This window comes from Aspergillus bombycis, assembly GCF_001792695.1.
Source record: "Aspergillus bombycis strain NRRL26010 chromosome Unknown contig00005, whole genome shotgun sequence".
In the NCBI taxonomy this organism is placed as follows: Eukaryota; Fungi; Ascomycota; class Eurotiomycetes; order Eurotiales; family Aspergillaceae; genus Aspergillus; species Aspergillus bombycis.
This window is the reverse complement of record NW_019170007.1, coordinates 301,790-322,904: the sequence shown is the minus strand read 5'-3', so window position 1 is coordinate 322,904 and position 21,115 is coordinate 301,790. Positions and strand designations below refer to the sequence as shown.

General features: G+C 48.5%; 8 protein-coding genes across 8 annotated transcripts; 3 read left to right on the top strand and 5 right to left on the bottom strand.

Moving 5' to 3' along the window:
- Positions 1–400: 400 nt before the first annotated feature.
- Positions 401–1,427, bottom strand: ABOM_001342 (translation initiation/elongation factor MRX8; the record flags this gene model as incomplete). Its single annotated transcript, XM_022528472.1, has 2 exons — positions 401–827; positions 898–1,427. The coding sequence occupies 2 exons, from the start codon at positions 1,425–1,427 to the stop codon at positions 401–403; spliced, it is 957 nt and encodes a 318-aa protein (XP_022393742.1).
- A 329-nt stretch (positions 1,428–1,756) lies between these two features.
- On the top strand, positions 1,757–2,379 carry ABOM_001341 (putative AP-3 adaptor complex subunit sigma; the record flags this gene model as incomplete). Its single annotated transcript, XM_022528471.1, has 2 exons — positions 1,757–1,825; positions 1,894–2,379. The coding sequence occupies 2 exons, from the start codon at positions 1,757–1,759 to the stop codon at positions 2,377–2,379; spliced, it is 555 nt and encodes a 184-aa protein (XP_022393730.1).
- A 183-nt stretch (positions 2,380–2,562) lies between these two features.
- ABOM_001340 (UbiD family decarboxylase) lies at positions 2,563–4,074 on the bottom strand (the record flags this gene model as incomplete). The annotated part of the gene is made up of 1 exon (XM_022528470.1): positions 2,563–4,074. One exon carries the CDS (start codon positions 4,072–4,074, stop codon positions 2,563–2,565), a length of 1,512 nt encoding a protein of 503 aa, XP_022393743.1.
- A 617-nt stretch (positions 4,075–4,691) lies between these two features.
- On the top strand, positions 4,692–5,429 carry ABOM_001339 (UbiX family flavin prenyltransferase; the record flags this gene model as incomplete). The annotated part of the gene is made up of 1 exon (XM_022528469.1): positions 4,692–5,429. One exon carries the CDS (start codon positions 4,692–4,694, stop codon positions 5,427–5,429), a length of 738 nt encoding a protein of 245 aa, XP_022393856.1.
- A 3,437-nt stretch (positions 5,430–8,866) lies between these two features.
- On the top strand, positions 8,867–10,041 carry ABOM_001338 (60S ribosomal protein eL8; the record flags this gene model as incomplete). Its single annotated transcript, XM_022528468.1, has 4 exons — positions 8,867–8,869; positions 9,141–9,215; positions 9,276–9,785; positions 9,841–10,041. The coding sequence occupies 4 exons, from the start codon at positions 8,867–8,869 to the stop codon at positions 10,039–10,041; spliced, it is 789 nt and encodes a 262-aa protein (XP_022393781.1).
- An 838-nt stretch (positions 10,042–10,879) lies between these two features.
- ABOM_001337 (putative spindle pole body component) lies at positions 10,880–13,772 on the bottom strand (the record flags this gene model as incomplete). Its single annotated transcript, XM_022528467.1, has 4 exons — positions 10,880–10,918; positions 10,973–13,373; positions 13,437–13,645; positions 13,713–13,772. The coding sequence occupies 4 exons, from the start codon at positions 13,770–13,772 to the stop codon at positions 10,880–10,882; spliced, it is 2,709 nt and encodes a 902-aa protein (XP_022393776.1).
- A 2,324-nt stretch (positions 13,773–16,096) lies between these two features.
- On the bottom strand, positions 16,097–18,136 carry ABOM_001336 (short chain dehydrogenase; the record flags this gene model as incomplete). The annotated part of the gene is made up of 1 exon (XM_022528466.1): positions 16,097–18,136. One exon carries the CDS (start codon positions 18,134–18,136, stop codon positions 16,097–16,099), a length of 2,040 nt encoding a protein of 679 aa, XP_022393775.1.
- A 232-nt stretch (positions 18,137–18,368) lies between these two features.
- On the bottom strand, positions 18,369–20,558 carry ABOM_001335 (short chain dehydrogenase; the record flags this gene model as incomplete). The annotated part of the gene is made up of 5 exons (XM_022528465.1): positions 18,369–18,880; positions 18,942–19,252; positions 19,718–20,001; positions 20,068–20,201; positions 20,273–20,558. 5 exons carry the CDS (start codon positions 20,556–20,558, stop codon positions 18,369–18,371), a joined length of 1,527 nt encoding a protein of 508 aa, XP_022393778.1.
- Between the last annotated feature and the right edge of the window lie 557 nt (positions 20,559–21,115).

Here is a 21,115-nt window from a genome sequence, read left to right as displayed (position 1 = left end):
GGATCTCTAGGTTTCGAAGGACCAATCCCTCGCCGTCATGAGATCAGATCCATTTTCGAGTTCTCCACGACAAATGGTTTATTTAACAACCATGTCTACCCAATACAGCTACCTAGGCTGAAAGTGCGGGCGTAGACTATATTCAATGGTGGCTCCAGGAGACACATAACTTCCATGGGAAAGTTTAGCTGAAAGAGATCCGCCGTAATTGCGATGCTGACGGACCGGAGCCTAATGTTAACAGCCCCCAAGCTGTTACTAAAGAGTAAGCACTGCTTGCAGGACCTGGCATTGAGTACCACCCTGTGGGATTCACCTGCAATTAGATGATATAACCAAGTCACTTCCGCGTTTCTAACTGACTCCTTTTCAAAGACAGTAGTGCTGCTTGAATTATATTTCAAGATGCGGCGGTAGAGATGTGAGCAACCTGCGACTCGGTGGGTACGGGTTGCGCTTTCATATTCCCATCAAATCCCGCAGCCGACAAAATAGCCCAGCGGATTGCGCTGATTCCTAACGACCTGCCGGGGCCGATGGGCGTCTCTGCACTGCATGTCAGGATCTCACCTAAGGCGCCAGGCCCTTCCAACCGACCATCAGGTTGAAGGATTGGCCTATAACTTTGCAATAAGTTCTGTAGTGTAGCGACTTTTGCCGCTGATGCTCCGCTCTTCACCTGACTCTTCTTCTTGGCCAAAATCTTATCCACTTTTGACATGATAATCTGGTGCGGAATGGCATGTTTCCGGAAAAGCTTGAGGATATCCTCGTCTGTCTTCTTAAGACCATGTAAGCTATCTATAAGGAGAAAAACCCGTCGAAGTCTGGGATCGTGGGTTTGCAAGTCAGCTGGGGCGGATCGAATATCCCGAGTACAACCAGAGATGTACTCACTGCCTCCTTCCCTGAAGATACTTCATAATCTCAATACCCCATTCCGTCCTACTCGCCCTTCCATACCCCGGCATATCAAGCAGAACAATTTTCGACTCGCCGCCTTTCGTACCTCCGATCCCGAACGCATTCATCTCTCTCGTTCTCCCCGGTTTTGAAGATGTCCAGCATATCTCCTTGCCCATGATGGCGTTCAATAATGAGCTTTTCCCGACATTCGAGCGACCAAGGAAGGCAACTTCAGGCTCTACTGATGACATAGGAGTGGTGCGGAATTTGCTAGCAGACCATATTTTGACTGGGGAGTGACGAGAAGGTGCGAAGAATTTGTCGGCGTAGGTTAGATCAGTTTCCTTTGGTACTCGAGTATCCCAGTAGTAGGAGATATCCGCAGGAGTCAAGTCGTGGAGTGGAACTTTGTTCGGGTTCGAGGGAGTATTCGGGGTGAGGTCGGTTGAGAGTGCTCGCCGGAGAGTGAAAGGAAGTCGTTGACGCGAGCAAGTTGTACATCTGTATATTGTGTGCTTCATCGTGAGATACTGATTCTGGTCTCGTATGAGAGCGATAAGTGGAGTGTCAAGATATAGATCAGTAAAGAAACGACAGCATTGTGTTTGCTCTCTGAGAGCTTCTCCAGATAAAATCCAGGATAAGAAAGTCTTCCGAGCACTGGAGAGATCTCGGAAGGGTATTTTCTGCCGACATGCCGCCCCGCGGAGTCAGGCCGATAAGAGAGCTTACAATATTCCGTTGCTTCAACTTGATACATGAACTTCATTTTCCCGGCGGTTTCGGGTTACAATATCCTATAATCTCTCTGCGCAGTTGAATAGAGATATACTATCACATAACCGTCAGAATGATCAACGCGGTTCTCGTCTTCAACAATAATGGGCAGCCGCGGCTGAGCAAGTTCTACACCCAGATTGTTAGTTGGTTAACTATGCTCGTCCTTTACTAGGCAAACTAGCTAATACAAGGCCACTTTGAAAATAGGATACGCAAACGAAACAGTCGCTTATACAACAGACCTACGCTCTAGTCGCTCAGCGTCCACCAAGCGCTTGCAACTTCCTGCCTCTCCCTCCATTGCTCTCTCGGGGTGCTAGCTCCGGCGCAGAGGGCCCATCCGATGCTCCAACACAAGTCACCTACCGGACATATGCAACTCTTTCTTTCATTATGATTTCAACGTCTACCGAGTCCCCACTTGCACTTATTGATCTGATTCAAGTCTTCGTCGAGGCGCTGGACCGCATATTTGAGAATGTATGCGAGCTGGATCTTATCTTCGGGTATGAAACGATGCATGCGGTGCTGAGTGAGATGATTGTCGGTGGTGTCGTCGTCGAAACGAACATCGATAAGATTGTTGCTGGGGTGCGGAGTCAAGAGGGCTCTCTAGGGAAGAAGAAGGCTATCCAGGCGGCAAGTTCTAGCGTAGGGCGCGGTGGGTTCCCTGGTATAGGTGCTTGGAGGTGATTATCTATGATATATATATCTTCTTGTCTTTTTTTAAAATTACAATATGCATGTTGGGTTCTTTGAATGACAAGTTATGGATTGGAGTTTAGGCGAAATGTGATAGGATAGTATGTCCCTGGCGCCTGCTATTATGACAAACAAGGATTTTAACTAACAAGGGAAATAGTCACACCGTGTCACCTAGAAAGGCGCAAAGCCATACGCTGTCCAGTTTTCAAGCACCTTTTTCTTAACGTCCTCCGGATAGGCACCCTGGAAAGATCCCTCTTTCCATGGTAGCGTTTTTTCTGTAAACTCACTGGGCAGCATACAGCATTTGACAACTTTCCCATTCGTTCCGGACTTGGACGGCAAGCCATGTGTAACATAGGGTATGAGGGGGATGTTGGAATACTCGGTGAAAATAAACTCATGCCTGCCAGGCTCACAACGTGTTGCTTCAGCCCAGATGACATCTGAGAGATTGGTTGGATCAATGTAGTCGTTTACCAAGAAGATTTTCGGGATAAACCATCCTGGCTTGGAACCGAATACGGTATGTCCTAATTTGTGGCAGAATTCCTCCATATTCGTGCCCATTTCCACAAGTTTCGAGTGGTTCACCTGAAGAACAAACCACAAGCAATGTGATTCAAACGGACACCAAACCATATTGATAGGAAGACCGGCCTTCTGACAGATGTTAAGGACCTCTGCAGCTTGCATGGTGCACCAGATGGTGGAATTTTCGTCTGGAGCTCGGCCGGCGACACAGATTGGAAGAATAGGATCGTTGCGGTAAGTAATGGTGTTGACCTTGAAGATAGGGCACTGGGTTTTGTGCCCGGGGAAAACCATGCCATTATATTCGACCATGGGGCCTTCTGGAGCAGTTTCACTAATCGAAACCACCCCTTCAAAGACAATCTCTGCATTGGCCGGCACCCAGAGATCGTTTGTTTCGCACTTAACAATGTCAACTGGAGCGTCGGTTAAGGCACCAATGAATTCCGGCTCGTTGGTCCACTTGGGAATGGGCATGCCGCCGACCATGATGGCCGCAGGCGGCACTCCGAAACATACAGCCCATGGCATGTCTTCGCCTTTCTCCTTCCAAAGATTGAATATTGTCCCAATGTCCTGTTTTGGGATCACCAGGCCAACCAGCTCACGCTTGCCGTGAACCATGCCCCTACTGATGGACCAATTAGTCCATTTCCCATCAGGGCTCTGTACGACATGCATGCCCATTGTTTCGATGAATTTGCCTCCGTCATGCTCATGCAAAAGCGGGACAGGCAACTGTGTCAGATCTATATCGTCACCATGAATAATATGATCTTTGACGGGACCCGACTCGAGTTTCCGACATGGGATTGGAGGCTTTGACTTGGCCTCATTGATCCTGTGGACGATCTCATGGCCAGTAGCAGATGACGGAAGCCCCAGCGACTTAGCCAATCGACAAAGCTGCATCCCAGGACGCTTGCTATACCCTATGGAGGCTCCAATGACGCGAAACAACCCGTTGTCCTTACGCCCTTTAGGGTTTGTGAACAACGGGGCTCGCTCTCCAGTTTCACACACCTTTCGCACGATGGCTGCGAGCTCCAGGTTGGGGTCGACTTCTTTGGTGATTGTCAGGAGCTCTCCTTCGTCTTCCAGCTCTTGAATGAAACGGCGGAAGTCTTTCGCGGCGGCAGTGTAGTCCATTTTGCCTGGAAACCTTCGTGGACACGATAAGACTAGATAGAAAATTTAGACGAGGATTGATCTTTGTCTTCGTAACAATCTGAAGGCATCAAAGTTTACATTGTAATTCCATTCTACTTAAATAGTAATGCTCTCTGTCTCGTGAGCTACGACATGCATGATACCATAGTCCTTGCATAACTCAACGTAAACATGCAGTCGGAACCATCAGCCGAATTTCCCCAATTTGGGGATCCCGAGACCACCACGTACTCCAATTCGCTATTGATCGGCCCCGCAACCGACCAGCTGACCCTATACTAATAGCTATGGTGCAGCTGTATAGTCTGCTGCAATGATATTAAATGTCGTCAATGGCGTAGAATTGCCAAAAATTTTCTCCAATTCTTGTTTTCGCTTAGACAGGCTCTGGATATCACGGCAACAATATTCGGAGGTAACCATCAAAATGTTGAGGATATTTCCCAAAGCATAGCCTGGAATCCACAAGAACGATAGCTATAGGCTAGTTCAGTTCGTCTGTCTTATAGTATACCCGCATAGGTATACAGTATAAGGCTAGCACTGCAGTCCATCCCAAACTCCAACCTCAAAACACCAATGTACAGTCGTACAAGATGGGCTGGATTGGCAGTGCAATCATCGTCCTTGTAGGGAGCCTTCTCTACTTAACAAACCGGTTCCCTAATCTACGCATATCTCGGTTCTCCTACAAATGGGACACAAAGACAGCAGCTATGGCAGTGGCAGAAACAAGCCCCCAATCCACACGTCTTCAACCCCCTCCAACCCGGCCCATGCGAATCATCGTCGCAATGACAGGAGCAACGGGGGCAATCCTAGGCATCCGCCTCCTCGAACGCCTACGAGAAATGAACGTCGAAACGCACCTAGTCATCAGCCGCTGGGCGGTCGAGACAATCAAGTACGAAACCAAGTATACAGCGAACGACGTGCGCGCCCTCGCTACCCGAACCTACCCGGTGAATGACGCCGCCGCAGCCATATCGAGTGGCTCGTTTCAGGCCGATGGGATGATCATCGTGCCGTGCAGTATGAGGACGCTGAGCGCAGTACGGACGGGATTCGCCGATGACTTGATCTGCAGAGCGGCCGATGTAACGTTGAAGGAGAGGAGAAAGCTTGTATTGGTCGTGAGAGAGACGCCGCTCAGTGCCATTCATTTGGAAAATATGTTGGATCTAACCCGTTATGGAGCGGTGATCTTTCCGCCCATGCCTGCGTTTTATACGATGCCGGAGAGTGTGGATGATATCGTTACGCAGAGTGTGGGCAGGATGTTGGATATGTTTGGCTTGGATGCTGGGAATTTCGAAAGGTGGGATGGGTTCTGATCATATTCTACTAGTTCCTTGGTGTTTTTATAGAGGTTATCTTTTCGTGACTGTCTGTTGGTGTGGGTGTTGGTAGGGATCATGTGCATTTAATCATCTGCTGCAATCAATGTTCATATAGTATTAGTCCTTCCCTCGTGCGTTCATCTGTACCTGTGTCGATCTTGATATCGCAATAGACCAATACGGGATACCAGAGCAGAAGACCCACTTCCTCTCTATACTTGGACGCATACTCTGCCTGAAAAGCAGACGTGGCTTGTAAACTATGGTAGAGGAACGAATGGCATTATATCTTCAACACACACTTGCATTGGGACAACCAAGGCAAGTGGCTGTAAAGGATAGATCTAGAATAGCAAAACCTACTCTGGAACATATAGCGCGAACGTGTCAGGACCCCGAGCCTAGACGCTAGAATTAGTGTTTACTTTGGGCTGGGCTGCAAGAAGAGGTTAGGGGGGCTCCTCCTCTTTCCATTAGTATTAGGTAAATTGCAACGTTGCGTACGTAGATGGGCGCCATTATTTGGACAAAAGATAATACCAGAAAGGATCTATGGCCTTTCATATCATTCCATATCCCTCAATTCCCTTGAGGAGTTTTATTAAGGTGGTGTAAGCAAAAAGGTTGGCGCAAAGCTATATAGTTGGTATTTTGCTTTTCCCTTGCCTGTGATGTTATACAACAGCAGCCATAATCTTACTCTAAGCATTCGAGTAGCTGTCTTCTAGATTTAGACCCTTCTTCATATGAAACCTGTATATGCAAGGTCTTAGACATTGGTAGTATAACCTTCCTTCTATTGACTAGGGTTTAGGTCTCCATACCACCAACAAACTACCCAACAATTGCAGGTCGTAGGTGGATGTGACTGGACAACTATTGTGACAGATCAATGAACTCCAAACGTATGAGTTATTCTATCCTTCAACTTATACCGCAGGTATCATGGCACCAGTCCCAGTTGATCTGAATGGGAGATTCACACACATCAATAGACATAAGCGCCCCATGTATGGGCAGCTAACCAACCTTCTGTCATCCGTAGATAGTAATAAAGGTTGCAATAACTGCATCTTCCTCCACGGAGTATGTTCCGCCCACCTTGATGAATGAAGTGAAACAGGCGACGGCTGTCGGAAGCTGGCTTTCCGACACTGGGCAACTGTCAAGTGGGAACCGCCTCTCGCTAGCCCTGAAAGGCAAGAGAACATCCGAGAGGGTCCCAGAAAAGTACCCCAGAACCCAGCACTGACGTCCTCCATTGGGCTCGGCTCGGTGCCCCTTGTCGATCTGCAGTGGAGATGCTTCTCTAAGGACCCAATAGAGAGACAATACTTATCGGCTTCGGCTTTTGGAAGGGAGCGAGAACTCCGAGGCCATTCACTGTCACCAGAACATCAGTGCAATGCATTAATGCGACAAAGTGTCATGTCAAGGTCCGCCATGGTGGAGCAGGCTTTGCAGCACTGATTGGCCTAGTCGCAACGCCATGCCCGGGGTTTGATTATGACAGGCTCGTCTGGGGCGCGGGTCTGCTGACCAGGCCCACGTCGACTGCATGATAACAAGATTGTCCTATGCTATCTGTAAGAAACGAAACCACCAACCTCGGAGATGACTTACCAAGTTACCACACCCTACGCGCCGAAGTTCCATCAGAGTGACATTCAGTGTCTAAACCATATTTGATTGGCCGATAATCGTTATTCAGGAGGGCTACCAGCGGTTATGTACTGCGCGAAAGTTTCGGCAGGGTAATAATGGCGTTTCTAACGGAAGTGACTGGAGCATAAAGCTACTTAAATAGCATCGAAGCTCCTCGATCACACCATCGCTTTACGGGATTTCACCATCCAGTTCTTCCTTGATTGACCCGGACAAGTTTAAGCCTATCGACCCGATTGCTATACTCAGCCCTATACTTCAATATGACCCCCCGTCGACTTCTCCTCGTCAGCTATCCCCGTACAGCATCCAATCTCCTTCTAAAGATCCTTGCTCTATCAGAGCAACCCAATGTCCTCGCCAATGAGCAGGGCGGCTACTTCCTTATGAAAGCCTATACGACCGCCTCTAAGGATGGCCGCATGTATAAGCCAGCCGACCAATGGACTACTGAAGAGTGCGATGAAGTTCGGTCTGCATTCCAGGAATGTGTGGACAACCTGGAGGAATACAGCAACCGTGCCGAAAAAGAAGGCAAAATGCTGGTCACCAAAGAGCATGCTTTCTGGCTCTGCAACCCAATGTCATTCAGCCGGATGATCCATGGCACCGATGGTAGCTATGACTCCCTTTTCCATGTACAAATCCCAGCCACCTATGGGGTCCCCCAGACTTTCTCCCCAAATAACGAGACCGTCTTTCCGGACGAGTATCTGCGCACCTGGCGCCTAGCGTTCATCATTCGTCATCCGGCACTGGTGTTCCCGTCCTTGTATCGTGCAATGATAAAGATGGTGGCCGCCGGTGTTCTTCAAAAAGAGGAGCTGCCTGGCGTCTTAGAGACGAATATGTCGCTGAGGTGGACTCGGATGCTCTACAACTACGGCATGGAGAACAATGACTCTGACTCCAAGCCATTGTTGCTGGACGCCCATGATGTGATTCACAATCCCGAAGTGGTATCTCGATTCTGCGAGCTGGCGGGCCTGGATTCCAACAAACTCAAGTTTGAGTGGGAGAAGAAGTCGGATGCTAATGGTGCGCCGAGTAACGGAACCACTGTCGAACAGAGGGACCCTACTGAGCAAAACGTGCGCTTTCATAGCAAGGAAGCTCACGCAATCATGCTCTCTAGTTTAGCGGGATCATCTGGGGTTTTGAAAGATAAGGCGCCGGTGGCATTGGACGTCGCTACTGAGGTGTTTAAATGGAGGGAGGAATTTGGTGACGAGACCAGTCTTCTTCTAGAGAAGGCGGTCCTGGAAGCCATGCCAGATTACGAATACTTGAAGGCTCGGCGTGTTCAACTATAAATTCTTTTTTGGATACTGTGGTTTGGGGAGAACACAAGACCTGAGGCAAACTGTGAAACTAATGCAGAGGACATCGTAGTTGGCACACAACGATGTGGTAGTCCAAGATATCAACTTAGACAAAGTCTGGGATAATAAGAATGGTTACTAACACTCACGGGTGGATCAAAAGTAGATGGATGAAAGAAAGGAAGTCCTATTGTATACTTGTAAAATGCGACGAATAGGAATTCAACGTAGGAAGAGGCTAGGCGGCAGAGGGCTAGCCCTATGTCACGTGGATATGTGGTTTGGAACCGGATCGGCTAGGAAATTTATCCGCACTAGCGCGGCCCACGCACGAAGCGACTAGCTTTTCTTTTCTGCTAAGCTGAAATTACTTCGAACTTTCCCTTTCTTCCTCTCTTCGTCAATCCCGTCACCCAGCGCCGTTGCGGAACTCAGTCGACAACAATGGTAAGCATATAACGCCCAGTTGATTTAGTTGTCTAGCTTTCGAAAACCTCTGCGACATGTCGTGAGACGATCTCGTCGGCTTCATTTCGCAAGTCTCGAAGCATATTCCGCTGTTTGCACAAGTCCTTCGGGATGCGAGCATCAGCGATGATTTGGCTGGAGACCCGGTTTAGTAGTTGAAATACACAACTAGATCGGTGTTCTCTCTAGAGTTCAAGGAAGATGCAGCGTTGGTGGACACAATGTGCTGATCTTCTTTTCTCAATGATAGCCTCCCAAGTCCGGAAAGAAGGCCGCCCCTCTGCCCTACCCCCAGGGTAAGGCTGGTTCTAAGAAGGCCCCCAAGGTATGTAGAAATAGAAACGCCCCTTGCTAGGAAGCACATGAGATGCTAACATACGACCAGAACCCTCTCATCGAGAAGCGCTCCCGCAACTTCGGCATTGGCCAGGACATCCAGCCCAAGCGCAACCTCGGCCGTTTCGTTAAGTGGCCCGAGTATGTCCGTCTTCAGCGCCAGAAGAAGATCTTGAACCTCCGTCTCAAGGTCCCCCCTGCCATTGCCCAGTTCCAGAGCACCCTGGACCGCAACTCCGCTGCCCAGACCTTCAAGCTCCTCAACAAGTACCGCCCTGAGACCAAGGCCGAGAAGAAGGAGCGTCTCCTCGCTGAGGCTACCGCCGTTGCCGAGGGCAAGAAGAAGGAGGATGTCTCCAAGAAGCCCTACAACGTCAAGTACGGTCTTAACCACGTCGTTGGTCTCGTTGAGAACAAGAAGGCTTCCCTTGTCCTCATCGCCCACGACGTTGACCCCATTGAGCTGGTTGTCTTCCTTCCCGCTCTCTGCCGCAAGATGGGTGTCCCTTACGCCATTGTCAAGGGCAAGGCTCGTCTCGGTACCGTTGTCCACAAGAAGGTAGGAATCACTTATGATTGTAAAGTAAGAAACATGGTACTAATCCGATCATCAGACTGCTGCCGTCCTCGCTCTGACTGAGGTCCGCTCTGAGGACCAGTCCGAGTTCGCCAAGCTCCTCTCCACCATCAAGGAGGGCTACACCGACAAGTACGAGGAGTCCCGCCGTCACTGGGGTGGTGGTATCATGGGCGCCAAGGCCGTCGCCCGCCAGGAGAAGAAGCGCAAGGCCGTTGAGTCCGCTGTCAAGATCTAAACTAGCCCAAATGTCTAGTCTAGTTCCGCAATGACGGGTTTTCCAACGATCTTAATGACAAAATATTGCGCTCTTCCGGATACCAAAAATTGGGATTAATTGTTCAAAAGCAAATCGCGGCCACGGTTTCTGGGAATGGTGTTTAAGGGCTCGGTTAACTTATTGATGGCATAATAGCTTAGATGGGTGGAGAGCTTTTGGCACCCAATCCTCAATCCCAATCCATCTTGATGGTCCACTCTGTTTCTTTCACTCTTATGTACACGTCGCAGATACCCATGAATGCTATTTCACACTTCAACCCAACCGCCCTCGTAGCAACCCTTCATTTAAGCATTCATGTGAGGTCTGCTCTAGTAGCTTCCCAGTCGTAGAAGTAATTCACGCTATGATACTTTGTTTTTTCACTTCTTCTGCTTCAAACTTTATGAAACAATGTCGAGCTCGACCGGATTGCAAGTTAATAAATGATTATAACCCGGGGACCCATTCCCTCCCCCTGGTAATGCCATGCCCGTACAATACACTGCATGCGTACATATGGTGAAACATCTATACATCAAAGAAAGCGTCCTGGTATGAAGTCAACCCCAAAATAAAATGCAGCTAGACAATGCCCACCCCCCTAAACGTATTTTAATGATCCACCGAAGACAAGCAAAATCCCACAATCTGAAGCGCACAAAACAAGCAATTAAGAGCTAGCCAGCCCACCCAAGCCTAAGGAGCACCCGCCAAACCGTATGTAAAATAACAAGAACGCAATAGGATGAGGATATAGAAAGGGGATAGGATTAAAGAGGATCAGAGAAGGAGGAAACATGAATTCGTTCAGTCGTTAGCGTTGAGCAGGTGGTCGTGTGAGTCCTTGCCTAGCCTGCACCATTCGACGTCAGAGTTGATCCATAATTGAGACATGGAAAATACGTACCTTCATTTGTTCTATCCTTGCTTTAAGCTGGCTCGTCACCTCGGCAGCTCGCTTCCAGTTCTCCGCTGGCTCCGTACTTCTCGTCGGCTGATCATCTCCAGAAGCATTACTAGAACCTAGCATTGAAGACCGGGTGGGACTACCCATTCCGGAATAACTGGTGCCAAAAGTAGGGCTTAGCTTCCGTCGGCCGAGACCCCCATCTCTGCTGCCCAGGCCTGGAGATTCCAGACCACTGTTCTCCTTCTCTTCACTTGGGCTGGCAGAAGCATAACTCCTTGGCCTTGAACTCTCGAATCGTGACCCCATGTGGTAACCACGTGCTAAAGAACCGTGGCCATTGCTGGCTGCGTCCTGGTAAACTGATCCGGCATCTCCATATGCCATGCTAATCCCTTCTGGTAGAGTGTTGGGCGGGCTGATAGCGCTAGCACGAAGGGCCCTTGCCAACTCACGTTTTAGACGGTCAATTTCCCGCTGCTGCTTCTGAACAGTTTGTTCTGCAGTCTCTGCATCACTCCGAGCCCTAACCAATTGGGTTTCCTTGGCCTTGATACTCAGAACATCCCTCGTATGATCTTCAATGAGTTGTGCGTTCTGATCCTGAAGTTCTGTCACTTGTGACTTCAACTTGGTCCTCTCTGACTTCAAGTCTTCAACAAGTCGGGTAAACTTCTCCTGTTCGAGACGCAATTCCTCTAGCTCGGCTCGCTCAACAGCCGACATTCCGGTCAGTGGAGGCGCCGCTGGTACAGGCGAAGGCTCGCGAGGAGCGGCTGGCTTTGCGATAGGACGGCCCGCAAGTCCTCTACCAAGACCAAACTTGGGAGCAGCAGGAGCCGCGGGTTGCTCCTCAGAGGGAGGAGAAACAACCCGCCGTGGGGATGCTATGCCTCCGGGACCACCCAGCTTTTTCTTAAGACCAGAACCTGGTGCGGGAAGCCCACCAGCCTTAGGACCGCCCAACCTCGATGGCACAGCCTTCTTAGGAGGTGAGGGAGCAGGCGCTGGTTCTTCGGCTGGTGGCGGTGCTGCAGCTGGAGGGGGCTTTTTCATTCCCAATGCTGGCTTTTTCCCACCGACGACCTTTTTACCAGCCGCCGGCACAGCCTTGGGTGCGCCAACAATAGGCTTAGGTCTATCTTTCGCCTTAACCTCGGCGGTATCGAAAAATTCCTTGATCTTCGTCTTTCTGATATCATCGAGGCCCTCAAGGTAGGGGTTCATCGCTCGCTCGCCCATGATCTTCATCAATGTACCAAGGATTTCAGCTCCTCCCGACCGATTGACCTCACTAGATTCGGTGAGAAGCTTAGTAGCCGCTTCAGCAATCGACTTGACCTCCGCTTTCGACGGGACATCCCTGGTGGTACGGAGACAACGGATAAGGAATTTGAGTGTTTCTTGCTTCACTTGCGGGTTCTTATGCTTCAAAAACTCAAGGATCTCCTCCAAGCATTCTGTCAAGGTAGTCGATGCGAATACCGAGTCTAAAGCTTGGCCCAGTGCCTCTGCAACGCTCTGTTTCTTCTCCTTCAGGCGCTCCAGTATAGGAGCCATAATGCTTGAGCGGTATTTGCCGAATCCGTTCCGAAGGCCTTTAGCGAGTAAGTCGACACAGTTGGCAGCGACGGTCACAACCGCAATGTTAGCGTCTTTCATGCGAGCGGCTAGCGCGCGTACGATATCGTCGAATGGCCCATCCTTGATTCTCGGGACGTTCAGTGCTGAATGGAGAGCATCCAGTGCCTCCTTCCGGTCTTTCCACTTCGATGATGCTAGCTGCTCGTGTAGATCTTTCGGAATTTTGGGCATCACGTCAACAGGTTCTGCGAGGTCAAAAGCGTCAACTTCTCCGCCGTCTTCATCCCCGTACTCTTCGCCTCCGTCTTCAGCTTCACCGTCTTCCGGGGCTGCGCTGGCGACAGCCATCGCGTCCTGCTGGGCTCTAGTGAATCTCTCTTGCTTCGGTGGTGGCTCTTGTTTGACGTTTTCAAAGAGTTTCTCCAAGTCGGTTTGCTGGACTGGCTTTAGTTCGGCCCAGAAAAGCGGTTTGATAGCCTCTTTCAACCACCGGTACATTTCCACTGTGAGATTTTGCGCTTCTGCACGAACGTTCTTGTCTGCGTGTCCGAAGACCTTTGGCAGGGCTTTAAGAACCGGTTTGGGGTCGACAATCTTGCATCCGAAGTTGTGATAGATTGATCTCAAGCCAGCCAACGTCGCGGCAATAACCTTGGGCACCTTGTGTGATAGTCCAGGCAGAATCTCTTCGATCACGGGATCTGCTTTATCTAATTCGACTAATAGTAGAAGGGCTTCTTGAGCGTTCGTCTTTGCTGCCGGTCTTGTGGACGGAAGACCCTTTTCTACAATGGGGAAAACTGTGATAGCACGAGACCTTTTCAGGGAAACATTAGCCACCTCTATCATCGGGCAGTGTAAATCATCAAGAACATCATACCTTGTGCAAGCCTGAACACCTCCGAATTTTAAGAAAGCGCAGTAGGCCGCGAGGCCATCTTGTTGGGCCGCGACGTTGGAATCTGCGACAGCTCCTTTCCATAGGCCCGCGTCTTGGATAAACGGTGTGAAAACGGGATCTGATTCATCTGGGGATTTCTCGAACTGTTGTTTGGCATCTTCATAACCTCCCTTACGCACTTTCCAGTTCTACAGTGGCAATGACCAGATATTAGTCGACGGCAATCGAGTGAAATCGTCGACGGGCGGGGCTAACCTTGTGTGCGAATCGTTCGGGCAGTGGGAGAGAGGAGAAGTCCTCCTCTCCGTCAGCCATAATGACGGCGATCTAAAGTGTACTAGGAGAGAGACTAGTTAGTCAAGTCCTGAGATTCTGCGACGGCAAATGTGTCATCTGTGTGCGGTCTCAAGGGTCACAGGCACGGTGGATCTTGTCTATATATTTCGGTACAAGCATCCGACTGTAGAGAAATTGAGGGTTGGGTATGTTCGCTCTTATAGATCGCACACACCTTAAGCTTGCAGAAGGTTGCAGGGCTCGTGCGGTTGGGCAGTTAACCGTTTGTTTAGCCACGCACAACGGGTATCCAAAGAAAAGTATAACTCAATGTCGGAGGGTGTCAGGATGACAAGGATGGATGTTCTGCCGTTGAAAATAGGAACCGGACAGAACCCGTGGGGTAAAAGGGTCGATGGAAGTTCAATCAGACAAGCAGAGTGGGAGAGAGAAAGAGACGAAGTAAACAACGGGCAAGTCGCTCCGGTGACTTCGCGACCCAAAAGGGAGAGTGGACGGACTGGTCTTTTTTCTGCCAATCTTGTCCGGCTTGTTTTCCCCGCGGATCAACAAAAACAAAACACACTTTATTCTTTTCCTGTAACCTATTAAGTTATTCACACCTCATAACTATTGCTGATCACTTGCGATGATTTGATTTAATAGAGTTTGATTGACAACCCCTGAACCGGGAATTCCATTATTTGACCATCTACGGAGTACTCCCTCTCAGAAGGATCTATTCATCATATGATGTACGGCGATATATTCTTAGAGTTTTGGGGCAATTTTGCCATTTAATGCACAACAGACCACGCTAGACTAGTAGACAGACCTTATGGGTGGGTCAACATTGAATCATAATGAGAGTTAAAGACGCTCTGACAGGGCTAATACGATGTATCACTCTGGCCACAACGATGTTCCAACTTCCACGTTGAGGAACCCCTTTTCATTGCATCTTCTGTGGCTGTTATTCACCCAGGAGAATTTCCTGGAGATCATTTTCTTCGCATGTGATCCTTCGCATTGGGAAGTAACTACAGAGTACTAGTACCTATATACATTCATATTACCGTCATTGGTCAAAGGACGCCATACACTGACAGGTTACTAGACTTCAATGATATACCCTCGTGGGGTCCACGAATAACGCCCTAACATCGAGATAGCAGTTGAAACAAAGCTCTAGGCTACACAGTATGACTAGAAAACAAGACACTTGTTGCCCCCAGAGGAATGCGAGCTTCTCTTTATCAGGTAGAGAGAAACCCGGTTTATTGGCATACCAATACCACATCGCGACTGTTGTTAGGGGCTCATGATTCATCTAGAAAATGCACGAAGAATATCAAAGCAGCTTAAGACAGAGAACTCAGCTTGAATAATGCCAACAACATGCGAACCGAGCAGCTACGTATTCCTGTCATCATTGTATAGACCAAAATCAGCCCTATCAGCCCTACCATGTCAAACGACCCCAAAGAATCATCTAGCCTTAAGCATAAAGCCTAAACTCGATAGTCACACTCCCTAAAGGCCCACTAGTCTGCCCTGATCCTCCAAACTACGTAACCTCATATCCCCATTCCAGGTCCTCGCCATGCGGCGTGGTCACCTTTAGCTTGTTCCCTCCCAGGCCTCATGGACTATCCCAGAAGATATTCTTGCCCACGGAACCGTTCGACTTCAGATTAAAATTACCTTCTGTACCGGAAGAGGAGTTCCCCCGGCTACAGCTCCGGAAGATGTAATGTTTTCCAGGATTGATCTCTATGCCGTTGAACGTCGTCTGCGTTGGGGTAACCTTCAGGGTAGATCTTGCCCCATACTACCTCTATGTCATCGATGACTAAGGTGCCAGATTTGCTCTTGTTTTCTAGACGGATCTCCGCCCATTGGGAAGTGGCTTTTGGACTTGGATCCATCGTTGTTCGTGGGTGTAGCTAAGTTGAAAAGAAGCTTGTAGTTGAACAAGGTACGAACGAGAGAAGCTTGAGAATATTGGTTGATTGGGCGAAGTTGATCGAGGGATTATAAGCTTTTTATATATGATGAATGATCAAATCCGGTGCTTGATCGAAACTTCAGTAGGTACTAGCACTTCAGCTGCGTCGAGCTCTGGTATGTAATAGTGCATGTCGCAATATGCATCTCGAAAGTAAACATCATCCGGCCGGAAACTATATAGTTGGAGGATTAGGCCCTGTGATATAGCTCAAGGAGCCAATTACAGGAATATTTGCAGCGTGCAAGCGCAAGGCGTTATGGTCTGGCCAGTCTAGACCTCTAGTGCTGGTTCTAGCTGCTGGAGTCTGAACACATGAAACACTTCCATTGCAAATATGTACAAGCATGTGTTTTTAGACGTCCAAGTGCGAGTCAAAAGCATCCCAGTCGATGCTTTCGAAGTCCATGCCCATGCTATTAAACGGATCAAACACATCAAAAGGAGCTATATTTGTCTGACCAACGGTATTCTCAGAATGCGCAACCAGTAATGCTGAGTCTATACTCGATATGGTGCCGTTTGCAAGTTGTGATTCGGGCACACTGGACATCTTAGCGCTATTCAGAACGAGATGCAAAGCATGAGATACCCGTCGTGCATCTCTGCTGGCCTGAGAGTTTTCTACACAGATCTCATACGACTGTTCAAGGAGAGAAAGCACTTCTTTCCGTATGGCAGAATCGATAGTTCTGGTCCAGGAGGCTTGCTTGCGATGGATATGTATCACCAGGCAGAGAACCATGACGCCCAACAGAAAGTCGTTCATCGTGAAATTAGTCATCATCCATTTCTCCGCGTGCAGTTGACCGCCAGGTGAAAATTCCTTGTACATATCGATAAACTGACTGACAAGGCGCTTTGCGGCTTCAACACAAGCCTTAGTGCTGTCGACATTGCCCTGGACCATGTATCCGCGATGCAGCACACAGAGATTCTTCAAACAAATAAACTCAATATATAGCCTGGTAATTATGAGAAAAGGAGGATCTGCTATAGATTCTGAGAGAGGATGAGTTCGCAAGATGTCGGGAATCGTTGCGTAGATTTGTCGGATTTCTTCATCCAGCCGATGTAGATCAGCTTCAGACTGCTCTTTAAATGAGAGCATAAATTTACAAACTTTGCTGAAGCTAGTTATTTGTCTGTCCTTAACGATGAACCACAGCAACTTTGTGGGATCAGTCTCGGGTCGAGACTCAGGTAAGACCTGCGTGTCCACATCAAAGTCTGAGTCTAGGAGGTTTCTTGGGGACTTCGTGTCACAACTCTCGAGACAAATGTTGCTCGGTAGGCCCAGCTGAAAACTGATCATGATATCCATATGCTTACACGCAGCCCAGAATCGCCTGCGCATTTCGCCTTCAAAAATGCTCAGAGATCCGAAGGAGTCTGGATCCCGGTGGTAGCCCAATTCGTACGCCATACGGACAACCATTCCCAGAATCATCCCAGCTTCCCGAGATGGGTCCAAGCTCTTAAGGTTCTTGCACTGGGCATAGGCAGCGAGTGCCTCAAGTGCTAGTTTTTGTGGCCGATGATACTCCCCTATGACAAGACATTGTCCAGCAGCCGCGTGAAACTTAGGACTTTCGGCGACTGCGTCCCTTTGTAGCGGACGACCCGGGCCAGCTGTTTCCCTTGTAAGGGATGACAAACAGCATATGGAAAATAAAATGGAAAGCCAAAGAGGGTTAACATTGTTTGGATCATCCCAAAATTCTGTATACTGGCGCTGGAAATGATAGGTGTGGATGAACGGGATCACGAAAGTCTCACCCTGGAAGTATAATGAGAGATATCGATCGACATCCACTTTCGAGGGAAGATATCGAGACATGACTTGTTGCAAAGAGTAAAGATGTGGCAAACCAAAAATCAGTTCGGTACCCAAAGAAGGGCCATCCGGGGCAAGTGTATTAACTCCCTGGTTATTGATAGATCCACTCAGGGCCACCTTCAGCTCGTGAATGTCGTCCAAAATAGCTGACCAATGTGTGGAACCGACATATGGAGACTGAATAGTAACAGCATCTATTGAGCAGCGGGACATGTCCGGGAACACCACATCGTGTTCTGATGGGACTTCCTTATTACGCATCAATGTCTTGAGCAAAGACTCCAGGTGTGTCAGCCTACTCTCAACGGTGTTATGTTCGCCTGTGTTAACCGTTGGCACCGCCCTCTGCCGATAAGAACATGCATCTGATTCATGTCTCCGAATGCAGCTATTGCAGGGCTGTCCTCGATCACATCGAAGTTTAGACTTCCTGCACTGCTCGCAAACCAGCGATGCTCTCTGCGACTTTGTTACTTTAGCAGTTGAGGCCTTATGGGAAGGGTTAGGATCTTTACGCGCTCGAAATTTGCCTGTGAACCTTGAAATATCTGACATTGTCTCCAGTGTTTCATTGATACAGTTTATTCAAAGCGCCGTAGTCTTCGAGTAACATCAGTGGGAGCATCAAACTTCCAGGAGCATACTACTCAATGCCCGAACCGCCCCCAAACTTAGTGGTCACATGGATGATCAGCTGAACCTTAGACTGTATTTGGTAAAGACTGATAGCTAGGCATTCACCGTCGCCCTTAACAATCTATACCGATGGATAAATGGTTATATACAACTACCAAGGCTGAGTTGCGTCCCGCCGAATAACTTTACCAGTGTCCTGATCACGACACCCTTCAACAACATCTCGCACAAATTCCGCCCCTATGGTCGGATCTAATGCACCTAGCTTTTTATTAAGCTCGACATCACCACCCAAGCCAGTCGCCAAGAACCCCGGTGAGATGCCAAAGATCTTAACGCCATCTTCTCGCAGAATCCGAACCCACTCGCACACCATCATGTTCATGCCAGTCTTGCTAGACCTATATGCTCCAAAAGAAGGTTCTTCCTTGGGCCAACCCTTGGCAGGTGATTTGTTAAATCTGTACGAGGTATCTTCAGTCTCACCAAGCGCCGATGTACCGCTTGTGATGAACAAGAGTCTCGGATTGGACGATTTGAGGAGAAGGGGTATGAAAGTGTGAGTGAGGATGTGCGCTCCAACGGTATTGACGTTCCATGATGTGTTCCACATTTCTCGCATCGTCAGGTTTCCAGAGTAGAACTGGGAGTCTAACAGTGCCCCTGTATAAGTTGTTTTAGTCTTTGGTCTGGTTTAGCTTGCAGCCTTGCAGGGTTTACAAACCTGCGTTGTTGATCAAGATATCCACGCGACCGTATTCGTTGGCGACATACTCGGATGCTCTGGTGATCGAGTCGTCGTATTCTACGTCGACTTGAATCGTTTTGACAACGCTGCAGCTCTGGGGATATTCCTCTTGTACTCCTTTCGCTGCAGCATTGGCTTTGTCGAGACTCCTGCCCCCGAGAAGGATGGTGTATGCTTTGGATGAGCGCAGCAATGCCTTGACTGTCTCAAGTCCAAGGCCAGTATTGGCACCGGTGATTAAGACGATTGGGTTGGAGGGCATTTCGGTTTGTTTAACACGATTGGCACTAGATTCAAGTTGAATTGCTTAGTGAAGAGCAGACATCGGAGGTCGCAAGCATTGCCTTTATATAACATTCTCCTTTTCCCTGATAGAAGATCTACCACCAGCCTTGGACATTAGAGCACTCCGATATATTTACCGCAGAAGGCATGGATAATCATAACTTGGGTGGGTAAAAATGGGGGGTTTCGGGGGAACCCTTTCAAACTTGCCTTTTTAGGAAACAAAGTCGGCCGGTGGACTTTCCGTATTTGGGGGGCTATTGTAGTTGCAGGGTGACTATCAGATATAGATTGGGTCAACAGTTAGTCTACAGAATCAGATCGCCAAATTGCAAGGCTTTCATCACTCAGGGCTATATTCTCCAAAAGGTTGATATTCGAAAAACGTAACATACTACTATCTCGCACAGCCCCATTATAACCCTAACACGGATGTACACAATTCAGATCTCTAACATACATCCTACTTCAATTCATTACTTGCAGAAACACGACATCTACTACCATTACCAGAACGCGAGCAGCCATCAGGGCAAGGGTAAGCCGGATCAAACTGCCACAAAAAGTATGGATCCGTCTCATTCGCAAGAACATCCCCCATCAAGAGAGTCTGAGACGACAAGTCTAAAGAAGCCTGGAAGACTTCCAATGAGGATATATGAATTTGGGCCCAGCCTTTTCGGACTAACGTGTTAATTGAAGTCCCGTAGACATATTCCTTAAACCCTGCCCACCGAATGGCAGAGGCGCACTTTCTGATCGTTAACCTCCAAAAAATATGTCTTGGAATTCGGAGCGTCGGGGACAATCTGCTTACCATAGGGCAACTCTCGGCGTTGGTATACAATGTTAAATCGACAAATGCAGCTTGAGCTTCAGAGGCCGTTAGTCGAAATCGGCCATGTGGATCAGTCAGAATGGCAGTGCAGTTCGTGATGGCTGCTATTTCTCCTAGATGGTATCAATCTTCATCAGCAACAGATGGGCAAACTACTATCGGAGGGAGGTTTGAGGTAAGGTACCGTGTAAGGACGGGTTTCCTGTCTGGCGATTCTGGTTGATCCCGATACATATCAGATCTCCCAGTCCATCAGTATCGGTATGATTAACGACGGCAGTGCCAAATGCAGCGAATGGACACGGAGAGCCACTTAGTTCGCCCAATGCTTCATTTGCTCGACGCATCCAGTAAGCTCTAGTTGGGAAAGGAATATTACTGGCAATTAGACTTGAGTCGGGAATCGTACTCGAAAGGGTCGTCTGGAAGAAGCACAAGAGAATGGCAAGAGGTAAAGTAAACAAATGCATTTTGCACACCAGAGAAGGAAGTAATTGCACTTTGAGTTTAATAGGCCATGGATATCAAATGGTCTTACGGCCTGTTTAAAAATTTGACTGTATCGTACCAGGTAGCACTACTAGTACTACTAGTAGTAGCATCCTGGGAGGCGGGGTGTAATTTATTTCCCCTGCCCTCGGCTACTCTATGCCCATTGGTGCTTGCTAGGAAAACGTAACCTGGAACCATGGGTCTAATGTCATGATAAATATACTTGATACTCTGGTAAGCCAACAGACATCCCTTAGTGATATGGTGATGTTGATTGACTCCGAGCTACTAGTAAGTCTAACTGCAGAACAGACCCTAGAACTAGGGTCTACCTCCATTGAAAGTGTTCTTCAAATAGTGAGTGTTCTATACTCTAATCTACGCAAGCACATTCCAATGATATGGCTGCTACTCCCTCAAAGACCTGTTTTATTCCGTCTAGCTCGCATATTAATCAATTACACCTTGATTGAAACCTAAGGTATACACTTTTTCTAATCTCCAGTGAGTACCGAATCTATTCATTCACTGGACG